Source organism: Staurois parvus, unplaced genomic scaffold (genome assembly GCF_062004578.1).
Source record: "Staurois parvus isolate SC_StPar_1 unplaced genomic scaffold, SC_StPar_1.0 ptg000020l, whole genome shotgun sequence".
In the NCBI taxonomy this organism is placed as follows: Eukaryota; Metazoa; Chordata; class Amphibia; order Anura; family Ranidae; genus Staurois; species Staurois parvus.
Genome location: NW_028317816.1, coordinates 8,753,900 through 8,770,528, shown reverse-complemented (window position 1 = coordinate 8,770,528; position 16,629 = coordinate 8,753,900). Strand labels below are relative to the sequence as shown.

At 40.9% G+C, this 16,629-nt stretch overlaps 1 protein-coding gene across 1 annotated transcript in view; it reads right to left on the bottom strand.

Annotated features, from left to right (window-relative positions):
- The window catches only part of VOPP1 (VOPP1 WW domain binding protein), a 154,491-nt gene extending 148,823 nt beyond the window's left edge, over positions 1-5,668 (bottom strand). Inside the window, exon 1 of the mRNA XM_089687260.1 lies at positions 5,156-5,668. Coding sequence (XP_089543386.1) covers positions 5,156-5,206 — 51 coding nt within the window. The 5' untranslated portion in view covers positions 5,207-5,668. The remainder of the gene's footprint in view (positions 1-5,155) is intronic.
- Positions 5,669-16,629: the final 10,961 nt, after the last annotated feature.

Genomic DNA, 16,629 nt, shown 5'->3' with positions numbered 1-16,629 from the left:
AGATTTCAGCGGCCGGCATGGAGCTCTGGAACACCAAAGCACTGGAGTGAAGGTAAGTATTTCCATTTTAAGCACTGATGGGCTGCTCAGCTAGAGGAATTGTTGAAGTGGAACTTCAGCCTAGCCTGTTTCTGTCCATTCTGCTGCTTGCTGGAATACTGTATTGCTCTTTAATTTTCTCATTTTTTTCACTTTTCTTACGTTCACATTCAGGCTACCTTGCTCAATTCCACAACACAGGAAAATTATGTATAGTACATTTAAACCCTAACTGAATGATATTTAGTTTGTTAACAAAAATATAAATTGAAGCACCACACCATTTCTAGAAGTCGCAGATATGACATAATTCCATTAAAGGTCGAGGGAATAGTCAATTGTCCCACTGACCTTTATATGAATAAACTCCATATCTGTACCTTTTAGCAGTAGTTCAATTTAATTTCAATTTACATTTTTGTTTCTTTACACTACAAGCTAAGGAAACTGTGGAAATCCTCTGGGGTACAGGAGCTGGCTCTCCAAGAACGAGGGTGTCCTTTTATCAAGCAGTGGTAAATGACCGCTGCTCAGTTCTCCGGCATTTTCGAAGAACACAGTTCTCCGGCATTCTCGAAGAACACAGTTCTCCTGTGAATGCATTTTATAAAGCGGTGTAGATCAGTTCTCCGAATGAAGGGAGAACGATCTACAAACGCTGGAAAAAGGCTGCTTATACTATAAACTCGCGAGATTACAGTAAGAGATCAGTCAAACATTGTTTACTAAGCAGAGGTAAATTATCGCTGCTTAGTTTGCAGTTCCTCCGATTCTCCAGCTTGGGCTGGAGAATCTGGAGGGAGAACACAGATCACCAGTGAAGGGCTGAGATCGCTCCTTCATATACTGGCCGTCTGTGTGCTGAGATGATCATCGGAGAACATGTTCTCCAGTGATCATCTCTGTTTCCTAAACCACAAATGATCGGAGATCAGCAACGATCCTCAGGATCACCGCTGATCTCTGTTTCATAAAAGGACACCGAGATCACCTACAACAACATCATCACTGCCTTAAGATAAGGTACCAATATCAATACAATAACCTTACAGGGCCAGTGCTATTTTTCTACTTTCCTTAACTATTTTTATTTGTTAAAGCACTCTGTATCAATCATTTACAATGTTGTTTTCCAAAAAACACAGCTTTCATTCTTCTTTCATTTTTTTTTTTTTGTGCATCTGGGTGTGGTTGATATCCTCCAGCCTGTTTCTGCCATTCACTGAGCTGCTCATCATTACTTTTGAATGGCTTCCTTATATCAACAACAGTGGACCATGCCTGTACAATGTGTGTCAGCACAGCTGCTTGTATGTGATAAGGTGATAATGCAGAACACAGCTGGGAGACCACATACAGAGATGTACCTGAAAAGGACATTCAAGGCAGGATCACCAAGTATAATTAGGACAGAAACTAGAATCAAACTGGGTAATTACCAGTGTTGGTAAAGAAAATGCTTAATTCCACTTTAAGAGCTTTAATCAGTAAATATTTTAGATGTAATAATGAGGAACAAAGTACTCTAGATAGTTTTTTAGAGTAAGGTAAATGAGGACCCCAATGGAGTGTTTCTATACATATGGCATTATTCTTGGTTTGATGTCTAAACTAACCACATGACATTATCCCAATACAATTTAAGTGGTTGTAAACCTGTGACATGAAATATGAACAATGCATATCCCTCTATAGTGTGTACTTGTCTCAATTAAGAGCAACAAAGTGTCATGTCTTTCTGCTGCTTGGTTTCTCTACCATCAGCATGAGTCACTTACGACAAGTTTTCCTGACACCAAGAGAAAAATGGTAGCAGGGGAGGGACCTCCAGCAGATTGACAGCCTCAACTCGGTTACTGTGAGCTGTGTGAAGGTGGGAGGGGGTGTACTTTCCCTCAAATCAGCTCCCAGAGCTCTCCTAACTAAGCAGAGTGTAATTTCAGCTCTCTGCCCCCTGTTTTCTGAACTCTCAGACAAGCTGCATAAATTCAGCAACCTGAACATATGTAGAGAAGAGAACACTGCAGACAGGCAGTTACAACTTATGTAGGAGGATTTGTTTCATCTTTGTGTGAAACCTGAGGCCAGTCACTTCACTGGGTATACGTAAGGGTTTACAACCACTTTAAGAAAAACAACCCTTTCTATTACAACCACTAAGGTCAAGTCTACAAGCATTTTAAAAATATATACTGTACTTCGATAAGCACTTCACAAATGCTAATAGTGTTGTCAAGCATTTGCCAAGTGCTTACAATGAATTAATATAGAATTTGCAAAGATTTCCGCAGAGTTTAGAAAATTAATCTCAGTAGCTTTGGAAAAGTTACCCCTGCCATACAGGAAGGATTAAAGAGGAAGTGATGAATAATAGAGTAGTAATAGATATCTCCTGATTTTTGGTGCTTCTTGCTGTTTGGTTGGGTTTTTTGGGTCTATACTCAATTAGACACAACTGTTATTTTCAACAGCTGGATTCCCTTCCAGTCTTCTTGTTGAGGATCACTTTAGTGCATGTGAAGGTGCTTATGAACTGGATAAGTTGATGGTTGTGCTGGAAAATGGCCACCACTTCTCTATTTTCTGTCAAAAGTACTACATCATACAAAACTATCTCCAAGGGGATAAACAGTCCTCCACATAACGCAAACGCACGTCAAACAATACATTACTTTTCAAAAGGTAGGAAGGCATTCCAACAGAATGAAAACTTTGAAAAGCTTTGTTACCCAAGAAAAAACACCATATACTGTTGAGTGCGCTACCACAACCGTTAGATAGGATCAGACATTTGGTAAGCATTCTTAAAGCTCGTGAAATGCTTCCTCCTCCTGATACCCATGTAAACTAGGCTTATTGTTTGTAGGGTCCTCATTCCGCAAACAATTATAGACAATGTGGTAAAATTTAAAAAAATCACAAATTGTGTGTGTGTGTCCATTCTCACCTCAGCATGCCAAAGCCGTTGGGAGTGGGAGCAGACACAAACACAGCATGGCTCCTACTCATACATAATGATCTTATAGACAGGCAGACACAGACAACAAATTATTCTACTGATCTACTTGAAGAGATCAGCCAATTTGCATATTAGCAGCACTTCCAGCTTCAAAAAATTACAGGTTTACTGCAGCCTTTCTCAACCTTTTTAGCATGAAAGAAGCATGGAAATAACTGTCCTGTCTCAGGGAACTCCTGCTAATAATTACTATATCTAAAGCTTAGAATACATTATTGTGATGGTCAATGGGAAGAAAGATATTTACATTTATGATCAGTGGGAAACATTCCCCTCTCACAGACAGCTACAAAGATGATTGGTGTCAGTGGGAACCTATCCAAGAAATTGCTCCTTTCTCAAGGAACCCTGAACAACCTCTGGAGGAACTCTAGGGTTCCACGGAACCCAGGTTGAGAGAGGCTGTCTAGAGATCTAAATAGCTTTCCTTCAGAAATTCAGAAATGTCTAGACTAGAGGTCTTTCAATATTGTAAAAATGTATCACGTATTAAAAAAATTAAGGGATGGGGAAATTTGCCTCTTTCTTTAGTCGAACATATTTCACAAGTCATTCCAATATACATGCATGTTGAATATTAATAATTAAGCACTTTACTTTTGACATGTCTGAGCTAGCACAGTCACTCTGGAGACACACAAAGATGAGCACAATCCTACACCAATATATTCTGATGTTCTGGCTGGGATTCACAGCTCCAATCTCATTTCCTAATATACAAACGATTACACTGGTGACATATTAGGGTTGATTTATTAAGGATGGGAGCACGGAAAAGAATTAAGCTCTCGCCTCCTTGACAACCAATCACCTTCATCATTTTGGTGTAAGTTAGAGCATGACAGCTCACAAGTAGGTTGCTTTGAGAAACAAGGTTGTGTTCCAGTTTCATTATATATGATCCTTTGTGTTTTTCCAATATCTGATGGGTTTAATGCCATCTAGGACAGAAACATTTCTACAAAGCTCATCAACTGTTGGCCACTCATTCCCAATTTTCATATGTATGACCCCCAACAACAATTATCCCCATTTTATGTAGGAAGATGAGATTTTTCTTTGCATGGCTGTTAATTTGCTTTCCAGCATGAGAAATTCCCAGCTGCTATGTGTTTGCTTCACTTTTTGACCTCATTGATGTCCACTACAGCAGTCTATTGATTATGACGGCAAAAATATTTATAAACAGGACGCTTTTCAAGCAGAAAGCAAATAAGGAAACAGTGTCACACACAATACAATCTAATGAAGGCTACAGCCTTGAAAAGTAAAAGAAGTAGCATCGTCTGAATGCAGTAGAGTTGTGGGGAAACCCGTCTGCTGGAAAAATATATGACTTGAAAAGCCACAAACTGAAATCTGACACAGTCTCTGCTAGAGAACAATGGACCTCTATCCGCCTGCTATAGTCAGAGGAACACGCATGCTGCAAATACAGTATTTAAAGGCCCATCATTTCATATTCTGTAAAATCCAGCTGTGATCTACTTTCTCCCATTTTCTGTAAACACTACAGATCATGGAGGAGAGATCAAAGCGCTTGGTGACAGCTGTCAGAAGTACACAGCAAGCAACTTCCTTCAGGTTACATCTGTCACTCAGCAACACCTTCTGTTAAGAAATTATTCGCTCTTCAGAATTTTTAAAACGCTTCTTACATTCGATCACAAATCTGCGGAAGGCTGATCTCTTTTACTGTAGGGATAATCACAGCCACCATTTACAGTAATTCTGCTGCTTCATATTCAAGAGTTTGAGCTTCTACTGTAAAAGCATTTATGATAATATAAAAGCAGAGGGGAAGTACAGAACATCACAAATATAATCAGAATAGAAAGACAAGTTCACAAAATCTGATCGCCTCTTTGGATCCCATCAGGACACAAAGACAAGAAATCCCCATCTATGTAACAGTATTATGGGACATAGAACAGATCACCATATATAGTGGGGAAATAGCATTTTCTCTAACAAAGGATGGCAGACATATTTCTAGCAATCTACACAATTGGAAAGGAATATGACACATTAGGGAAACCCCAACATCTCATGCTGGAATGTGAGTGGCAGCTGTTGTGACCTGGGACATCCACTTACCTCCAACAGCAGTGACAGCAGGAAGAATCCAGCACACTGCAAACTCTTCATTTCTCAGGGTGACAAGCACTTCCCTTTAACCTTTGATCAGAATTTCTTCATGTAACATCAATATCCCCAGATCGCCCAAAATATCCTAAAAATAGGTGCACGACTGCCAAGGATCACTGGTCAGTCGTGGACTTCTTCTTGTGTTCCATCTGTGAAGTCACATGCTGGGTGTCAGATAATTAGGACAATCAGTAAATCAGATCGATGGTGGAACTCCTTGGCTTGATTATAAGCTGATCGTCAGCAGATGACAGGACCTGTGGGTGTATCAGCTCTTCCTATGTCACTGTTTAGGCAGATCATGTGCACAGGCTGACACAGGGCTCAGGGAGAGAAGAGGAGGAGGAGGAGGAGGAGGGGAAACAAGGAAGGGACTAGCTGGAGAAGATGAAGGCAGGAACCTTGTGTCCTTATAGAAATGAGATTTCAGACATGGAAACCCAGGGACTGGATGGAGGATCACAAAGTGAGGAGGGGATTATGATGAGATGGAGGAGGAGGATAGGAGTGTCAAGCCTCTGCTCTTATGTAGCAGCTAGTAAACACATCATCTAATATACAGATCTTTTATTTCAGCTTCACTGACAGCCATATGCTGATCATGCAGAGATAAGTGCTGCACAACATTCTATCTCTTTGTGTTCCCTGTTAAAAGTCATCCAATAAAGGAACACAAATAATAGGGGGCAGTCATTGTTGATTAGCTTTTAGGGCTGTCTTCCTGATCCTGGGGTGGCACAGTGGCTTAGTGGTTAGCACATCTGTCTTGCAGTAAATGGGTCATGGGTTTGATTCCTAACCATGGCACCTCCTGCATGGAGTTTGCATGTTCTCCCTGTGCTTGTGTTGGTTTCCTCCAGGTACTCTGGTTTCCGCCCACACTCCACAGACATACTGGTAGGTTAACTGGCTCCTGTCTAAATTGTCCTAGCTTCATCCCTGGCCATGCAGGATCTCCTGCATGGTAGGGGTTGGGGAAAGACCTGGCAACCTACCCTGTAAAAATAATTGCTAAGAGAATTCATGGAAGAAGTCACTTACAAGTGACAGTCCATGCAATTGCCAAGGGTTGGATATGACTGAATAGATAGATAGTTCCTGATCCTGACTTCACTACTGAGTCATTGAAAAGAAACAGGAATACAGGCCAGTTCAACTTACAGACCTTACTGGCTGAGTGCTTGTTCATGGCAGGAAACACAAGATCAGGATAACAGCCCCAAAGCCTGCACCTTTCCACCCTTCTGAAAAGCAATTTGTGGTGGATCAATTTTTAGAAAGCAATATGTTGCCTCCTCCCAAAGCTATTTTGACCCAAAAAAAGCGCATACCGTCACCGCATTGCATGTGGCTGAAGAGCAGTCGCAGCATATCGCTGTTCACTTGAATGGGTCGCATAGAGTGGCAGTACTGAACATGACATGGGGTAGAATTTTTGCCAAGGCATGTGTATGGATACAGTGCTTCTAAAGCCTCGAGGTTTTTTTACCTTAATGATTTCATTTCAGTAAGATAAAAAAACCTTCTATTTCACAGACTCGCCTCCTCACCCCCCTTATACTTACCTGAGCCCCATTGTGATCCAGCACTATCCGTGAGAGCCGCGGCACTCCTGACTTTGTGCCTCCTCACTGGGCAGATCAATAGCAGCAAAAGCCATTGGCCCCCGCTCCTGTCAATCAACTCCAGTGATGGAGTGTGGGGTGGGGCTAAGTCCAGCTGTTTGTGTCAACGGATGCAGCAGAGGGGGAGTGAGCCTGCACAAGTGCCCCCATGAGAATCGGCTTCCTATTGGGGCACCAGCAAGAGGGGAGGAGCCAGGAGCGCTGGCAGGGGACCCGAGAAGAGGAGGATTTGGGCCGCTCTTTGCAAATCTATTGCACAGAGCAGGTAAGTATAGACATGTTTGTTATTTTAAAAAAAATCCTTTACAACCACTTTAAGGAAGGTGATCAGTGGTGGCTCAGCTGCCTTTTTTTTACTCCCTCCTGGTCGCATGTGTGAACGAGCCCTAAGGGTCTCTTTTTAACATACAAATCTTTTATGTCAGCTTTACTGAGTGGTGTGACAGCCATATGCTAATGATGAATAATAGATAAATACTGAAAAATACTGTTCCTTGTTTAAAATGTTCCTACACAGGAAACAAATGGGCAGTTGCCAGTGTGGCTAAATGGTTAGCACTTCCACCTGGCAGTACCAGGGTCATTGGCTCAAATCCCAGCCACGGCACCACCTGCCTGGAGTTTGCATGTTCTCCCTGTGCCTGCATGGGCTTCCTCTGGGTACTCCAGCTTCCTCCCACACTCCAAAGACATGCTGGTAGGTTAATTGGATGCTGTCTAAATTGGCCCTAGTATGTGTATGTATGAATGTAAGTTAGGGACCTTAGATTGTACACCCCTTGAGGGATAGGGACTGATGTGAATGTACAATATATATGTGTAAAGCACTGCATAAAATTGACAGCACTAGATAAGTACCTGAAATAAATAAATTGTTGATTTGCTTTTAGGGCTGTCATCCTGATAGAGGCTTCATTACCAACTGGCTTCATTGACCAGAAACAGGAATACAGTACACTTCAATTTTTAGACTTCACTGGCTGTATTGTTCATGGTCACTTGACAGGAAAAACATCAGGATAACAATATCGAAGTCTGCAATGTTATGGCTCATTTACACTGGTAGCAGCTCTTGCTGCCCCTCTGAAAAGCGATCTTAGGTGGATAGCTTTTCAGAGGGTGGTTGACAGGCGGCTGGCAGCTGAAATGTTGCCTCGGCACCATCCTTTCTAAACCCTGAAAGACCTCACTACCTCATTGCAACCACAAGCACTGCATGCAGTTGAAGGGCAGGTTCTGCACACCCTATAGTCACTTGAATGGGTCATATTTTTCAGTGGTACTGCCTACCAAACATGACAGGTGGTAACATTTTTGCCACGGCATGTGTAAAACCCTCAAAGACTATGGCTACATGGGTTATTTAATCTCAGAGTGTGAAAAATCTCCTAATGCACAAATCGTTCATTTGTGCTACTGCAGGAGATTGTTGGATGATTGTTAGAAGATTAGTTCCATGAAATGAATCCCTTAGAGTATACTTGATTGGGAGCAATCTCCTGAGAAGCTCATAAATGAGTGATTGTTAAGTGATTAATCTCCTAATCCCATTCAAATCTATGGAGGAAATGAGTGGAGGACTGCATATTGATTGTAGATCAGTTGTGCAATGGTAAAGCACTTGTAGGACCTCATCTAAAAATGTCACAAAAAAAGTGTTCCATGACTGAAAATCACCAGTGTAGCCCCAATTTTACACTGGGGCTTACAAATGAACTTGTACTACTTTTGACATTAATTTTATATCACAATCTGTTTATTCAGCATTTTTCAAGGAAAAAAGTAAAAGAGAAAGTATGTAATGATTTTACAACCTTGTAAATCTATAAAGAATAGGTAATCACAAGGCTTTTTTTCTAAAAAAAATAGGTGCAGGAACTCCACCCTTCTGAATTACTTCTTGTCTCCACCCCCTACCCACCTCTGAGCACCATAATTTGGTTCCACCCCCTACCCACCTTCTAGTACCTCTCCTTTTAGAGAATACAGAGCCAAGTATAATTTTGTGGTGCTAAATATTTTGTATGGAATTTGTTAGTTATAAAAAGAAAAGCAGAAAAATAGATCCCCTGCAGCCAGCAGCAATTGACCCCCCCAGCAACAATTAACCCCCAAAACAAAATGACACCCCAGCAACAGACCCCCAGCAGCTACAACAGATCTCCCAGCAGCCAGCATTAATAGACTCTCCAGCAGCCAGCAACAATAGACAACAGACCCCTCCCTCAACAGTAAATCCCTTCCAGCAACAATTGACCATCATCAACAATATATCCCCCCACCAGCAACACTAGACCTCTCTAGAAACAATAGACCACCTCACAAAAATAAATACCCCAGCAGCCAGCAACAATAGATCCTCCAGCACACCCCAGCACCCCTTGCCATTACATACATTCAGTACTGGAGGTGCCAGAACTGTGTTCCTGCTGAAAAAAAGCCCTGTGTAAACCCAACATTTCGAATTCCTGATGTGTACCTGCTGTACCATGTACTTGTATGAAAAAGTATCCTGTTCTCTTTGGATTGCTTCCTTTGTGTGAAATCCCTGGTGTTCCTGCCAATCCTTCTGCTTTCCTATAAAAACTGACCACACTAGCCATAAGTGCACAGTGTAGTCAGTTCTCTAGCAGTGTTGGGAACTCAGTCTGCTCTCCTCCAATGATCAAATTTGTTCTGACACCCCACTCCCTTGCACAGCTACTCACTGGGAAAACCAGTGTACTCCTGTTTTTCCACCCTCACCTCTCTATGCAGCTGAGAACAAAGCTTATGTGATCACTTATTAAAAAAAAGGGGAGGGAAGCTATTTATAATGTAATTTATACACATATATATATATATATATATATATATATATATATATGCACTATATTGCCAAAAGTATTGGGACAGCTGTTCCAATCACCTCCATGGCCTCGGGTGTATAAACATAAGCCCCTAGGCATGCAGACTGCTTCTACAAACATTTGTTAAAGAATGGGTCACTCTCAGGAACTCATTGAATTCAAGCATGTACCATGATAGGTTGCCACCTGGCAATAGGTCCATCCGTGAAATTTCCTTGCTACCAAATATTCCACGGTCAACTGTTAGTGGTATTATTACTCCCCCCTAATACTTACCTGAGCCCCATCATGATCCAGTGATGTGGATGAGAGCCTCAGCTCTCCGTGGACTCTCCCTTCTCATTGGCTGAGACAGCAGTTGGAAGCCATTGGCTCCCGCTGCTGTCAGTCACAGCCAGTGAACCAATAAAGAGAGATGGGGAGGAGTCGAGTCGCTGCTCTGTGTGTGAATGGACACGGACGGAAAGCAGTGGCTTGGGAGCGAGCCTGCCTGGGTGCCCCCATGGCAAGCTGCTTGCTCTGGAGGCACATGGCAGGAGAGAGGGGCCAGGAGTGCTAGAGGGGGATTCGAGAAGAGCAGGTACTGTTGCCAACCTCCCACAGCATGTTTTACTGACAAAACCGATGGAGCACATTTTTTACTGACAACCTAAAAATTACATTACAAACTAAGACAATCAATACTTAAACAGTATAAACAGAATGTGGAAACACTGACAATACTCATAACAAGTAATTTGACTGGTTTACACCTACAAAAGTCAACACAGCATGACAAATTATCAGCCCCTGATATTTGCAAACAGTTGTAAAAATCACCTTGAATGTGTGGATGGGGAATCAGGTACATTTTTCGTTCAATCTGCTGGTTCAACCAGAAAAATAGATTAAAAAAACGGATTCAACTATGGCTAGCCTTACACTCTGCTTCTTGGGTGAGCTCCCACCACCAGCCAGAGGTGTCACTTATACCAGCGCATGAGTGAGCCAAATTCATCCCTATACTCGGAAGTACCAGTTACTTCACTGCATTTACATGAGCAGAGTAGCTGGAAATGAAGGGAAGGTGACTATGTGCTGCTACCATTAAAGTGAACCTGTTGCTTCTCTCTGCACAGGCAAAGCACATATTTGTTTTGAAGTACTATTGTACCTTTCTACAACTTTCCTTTAATAAATCCCCCACTCACCAGTGTCTCCTACTAGGACAAGTTCTCCAGCAGTCGCTCGCTCAGATTACGAATTCCTACAAGAATGAATGATGGCGCAACGCACATGTGCAGTGTGAAGCAGACACTTTTGTAAAAGAATGAGCAAATATCTGTGTGTGTATTTGTCCTAGAGCACTCAGGCGTTGGGGAAAGTGGGGGGATATATTAAAAGAACAACTGTACAGCTGTCATTTAGGCCATGTTGGTTCTGCTAGATGTTGATCAAAATTTGCATGAACAAGCATATCCTGTCTTCAGATGCCAAACATAAAATACCACAGCCGTTTATCAGATTACATTTATTTTTACAATATAATATTATAGTAAATAGTATGATATATAACTATAATAATAGCTAGTAGTAAAACTCAATTAAAAAGACAGATTAACATTATTTACAAGAGTTGGATAGGGAGATCAGGGTCAGCAGGAGATCGGAGAGTTTGATACGCACACAGCTCACAGCTTCTTGGAGATCTCTTAACTAGGATTTCTTTTTGATTCTGACTACCCTGCACTCTGTGAAGACTTCAAAGAGAATACTTATTAAAAATTCATATTAACATGGGCCCTTGGGAGGGCTGGAATCATATATATCCAAAGGAAAGTTTTCTTTTGATATTACAACCTTATAAAACTTCATGCAGTGTAAACATTTAAATGAAATGATTTTTAATATACTGTATAATGACAATCCACCACGTGTCTGAAGTGAAAGTTACTGTTGCCCATGGCGACAATGAAGATTGTTAACTAAATTTTTCTAATGGTAATTAGAAAAATTAATCTTCCTGGATGCAGCGTCACTCATTATCATTTTTGTAATTAATAATAACCATTTATAATATTGTCACATTTTTATTTAAAAATAGATAAGATCATTAGGCAAACAAGACAAGGGAATATTTTTTTTCAAATTTCATATTTACAGCTTGGAGTCAGCAGGTGGTGGTATGTTCCAAACTAGAGCTGCCATTTTTTGCAAGCTTTTTCTACAGCTGTATGGAAAAACAGACCTTTATGGCTGAAGATATCAAGTTACACAAACTTCTGAGTGAATCATAAAGATCATTAAATTTGATCTTTCAATCTCATTCATTAGTTGTGATTCTCTACAGTAAACAAATACATTAAAATGGAATTTTCAATATGGAATCCTTGAGACATTAATTTAAATTGCTGGTATCCCCTGTAATAGAAGTCTTTTGTTTAAGAGATATTAAGTCTTTTTCCATTACTAAGGTGATGCTGATGCTGCAGCTTTTCTTATTAGAACACTGAGGTTGTTTAAGTTGTTATAATGGTTCTTCTCATTCAACAGAATACTTAGGTAAGGACTTTGTATAGCAACATCAAAGGTATAAAGTTACAAGGAAAGATTGCATTGTATATAGTTTACTCAGATGGGATTTTTGCAACAAAAGTGGAACACTTTAAATCTAGAAAAAGTGAAGCAAAGCTAGATGCACTGTAAATGTTCATGTGTATTTGGTGCCTGCCCATGTAGTGGCCTTATTTCTCACGGAGCAATGCAAAAAGGATTAGCTTCTATCTATCTACCAGCCTAAAATCCTATGGGGCTGAACTGTACTGGCACAACATTGGATCAAGAAGCTGATGGAGAGATGTAAACAATGCCATAGGCCATGGAGCGAGATCTAGGTACAGTATATGATTGGGATTGGACTGATGATTTTATGTATATCAAACGACGTGGTTATAACACTGTGAAGTGCGGCACTTTATGGTTATTATTAGTTTCTTTTTTTACCTTAATGCATTCTATGAGTTAACAGAGAAGTATGGACTGTCTTTTTTCCCCACCTATACTTACCTAGGTGGTTACAGCATCGGTCCGATGCTGCATATGATCCCCACCGGTTCTAAGTGTGAGAACTCAGTGACCCCATGACTGGTGATCGCTGAGTTCTCAAAGCCAGTCTGAGCAGAGAGCGGTGACTATCAGTCACCGCTGTCTGCTCTGCCCCCCCCCCCAGTGCTCAATGGAGTGGACAGCCAGCTTCAGTCCGCTGTAAGCTGAAAATGGGTCACAGGAGTGCAGAACGAACTGCTTCTCCTTTACAGTAAAAACCTTCTATGTGAGGTTCCTCGCTCAGCCCCCGCTGATGTATTGGCTCCTGCTGCTGTCAATCACAGCCAGTGATCCAATGAGGAGAGAGCAGGGACTGTAATGGACAATGTCCATTCACAGGAGCGCGACTCAGGTGGGAACATGCTTGAGTGCCCCCATAGCAAGAGGCTATGGAGGATCCAGGACTGCAGGGAAGAGGATTGGGGCTTCAGGTAAATATAACATGTTTGTTATTTACTTATTTTTTGAATTACAACTTTTAGAATCACTTTAAGGACTGATCCACACCAAAACCCAATGTGGGAAAGGCGTGCTTCGTGCAAGTTTCCCGCATCAAGATCAAAATGCACTACCTTTGCAATCTGCTGCAGGTGCAATGTAATGTTAATGGAACCCAAATGCAGGTCACAAACGCAGTGCATTTGTAGGCACAAAATCATATGGTACCACAGTACCATGTGGTTAGGTGCAGTGCTACTTTGCCCTTGGTTCAGTGAGTTTTGCAGCCCCATTAAATGGATAGGCTGTGAAAACATACTGGATGGGATCACACACGTTCCCATGTGATTCTGGTATGAACTGTCCCTAAGTCTAAACACGTTTTTGTTTTGGATAGACTGGGAAATATTTAAAAATATCTGTCAGGTTTTTATTTCTATCTGTGAGCCCATTGTAGATTTTCTCTCACTCCCTATCCCTGTGAGGCCCATACGAGTAATGGGTTGTTCAGTCTTCGGACCATTTCACATTAGAGCAGACAGCTGTCAGAGCATTTTACCTGTCCGGCTGCTGTCTGCTCCCAGCTGTACTAGGGTGCAGTGTGGTGCGCAATTCAATGCATCACAAGGCTCCCTTTTTTTTTGCTTTGGACAAATTTTATGTGAAGTGTAAAAAAGGTACACTTCATTTATGGTGCTTTAAAGACAGCATGATGCGCTGCTGTACAGTGCTATGTGATTCTGTACAGTGTGCTGCGATAAATTGCAGCATGTCTTTTATCACAGCACTCTGCAGAGTTTCTCCAGGCTGCACTGTAGTGTGAATGGGACACAAAGGAAACAATTGTTGCAGTGACAAGCGTTTTACAATGCAGTAAAATGTCTGCCACCGTACAATGTGTGAATAGAGCCTTCACCAGGATAGGAAGGTTTTGTTAGATGTCCTAAATCTCTAATTGTTATGCTGCTTCATATTTAAGTCACGTGTGCGATTGAAAAACATATTGGCATGAACATTCCATAATCATTAGCACTGTCAGCTCTGACTCTTTATATACAGTAACAATATCTGAATTATTTAAAAACATGTCACAAGAAGGTCAAGTCATGCCTATGGCTACAATTAGACCGAAGGCTTCTCAGGATGGCTTATTAGAAGACAAGATACCCAGGTCAATTACAGATGGTGTTGTGAGCGTTAGACTTTATTGATAACAAAGAAATGATGAAATTTCAGTTTTGTAGGGCACATGTGAAAGCAGATTTGCACACTGATAAATGGATGGCAGAGGAGGCTGAAAGCAGCAAGAATACAATACAACATTTCAGACAATAGATAGATAATGCAGAAGGAGGTCTAGTACACACTATGCAGACGCACAAACACTACCTCCAATTTCATACTTTGAGTACAAGACTTTAACCTTGTTTTTGCTTTATAAATCCTTTACGAAATCCTAGACAAGTGCATTTCGTTTAGTTACAATTAAAATACATTTTTGGAGATTCGGATATATACAAATCTCCAAATGGACATAGTAACGAATGTCAACGAATCCAAAAAAAAAAGTTATAATGAAATAAACTAATGCACTCATTTCATTTGGATGAAGTCACATGATGTGATAGTAGTTCGGGCCTATGGGGAAATTAATTAAATTATCGAAGTCGTTTGATAATTCAGATTCAAATAACTAATGAATCCAAATTTTGTTCCATTCGTTCATTTGGATAGAACACAATTTGGATCCTTTTGTTATGACGCAAGTCGATATTGTCCAATCAGCTTGTGGCTTTTCTCTTGGTGGGTTGGACTAGCATTTGAAAATATTGAATACTTCTAATTCAAACCCATCTGATTTGATAATATATCAAATATATAGCAATCTCCCAGAAAAACTGCTAAATTTTTAGAATCCATCCAGACCAACAAATATACAAATCGAATGCTGAAGAAATTAAATACATTCTGAAAACAACTGGTTCAACATAACAAATATGACAAAACAAAATTCTTCAATAAATGAATGCATCCTCAACTAAATGAAAATTTCCGGCATGTATATGTCTACTAAATCATTATAAATATATGCAATACAATACAAACATATAAACCCAATCCTAATTAAATTACAGGCTAAGCATAATATTAACACTCAATATAAACTAAATGTACTATGATAAAAGAATAATAAAACAGTACAAGCCTTTTATTAGCTAAAGGCTAATCATATATTCAATATACATCACTCAAGGCTTGAATCACAAGCATACATAAAAGGTGCAGATTTTCTTAGTCTCCTTTTGTAGACAATCAGGGCCAGTTGGCACCTAACACTTCCTGAAGAGAGGAACCTGATCTCTGTCCAGGTACGGTGTCTTTGTCTTTCCACAATAAGTAGTGTGAGTCTACCTTTTTTATACTCAACTTAAGGTGCAGTTCCACACTCTTCTCTGGTATCAAAACTCATCCTTCATGATGTATCAGTCAAATAAAGTATTTGTGAATTAGTACTTAGCGACAATGAGCCTGTTACCACTATTGGCTATGTTATATCATTGCTGTCTGTGTGCTGGAATTGCATTGGAAAAGAATGTTAGAAATCCCTTGTGGGGGGTGGTGCTACTGCTGTCACCAAAAATGTCCATGTGTGGCAACTTGATTCTTCCTACATAAGATTCCATGCCTTTGCATGTCCTCGGCCACTCTATGGCTTCTACCTTGACCCAGGCTAAAATAGGATAGGTTAGAAAAATTTGCCATGAACATTCCAGTTGTTTGACTTCAGCAATACTCACCATTCATGGAAAATGTCACTTTTATCCCAACTAACAACAAGTCAGGAGCCAACATGCAGCAACTTTTAAAATTGTTAGACATTATTTTAGAAGGCAATCCACTGTTGTTTTAAACACCTGCAATGCCTATTTAATCTGATTAAATGTTAAACATCTTGTAGGCAGGCGTAGTGGTAAAATTCCCCTTTAGGTGGGATCCTTCCATTGGAGGAAGGAGTGAGAGGAAGTCCCATTAGGTGAGTGGTTCTGGTATTGGGAGTTCAGTTGGTCCTGGAAGCAAGAAGGAGAGAGGACAGCAGAACCTGTCCTTCTTAGGAAGAGGGGAGGGGGGTAGAGGAAGAAGATGCTAGGCCAGAAGAGGCCTCCTAGGCCTGGACTACTCCTGGGACAGGAAAGGACTTTGCTGGGTCCCCCAGAGGACAAAACTAGAGAAAGGTAAAGTGGTCTATGGACCTGGGCCAAGTGCAGCTATCTCATCAGCCATGATGTGATGAGCTGTGCCTTAACTCAACTGTAATTGTTGCACTATGTTCAATAAAGATGTTCCAATTATACTTTGGCCTTAGAGTACATTCGCTGGTGTCCCCTGGCTATCAGTCAGTAGACGATGTCCAGTGTCTGGAACCCCT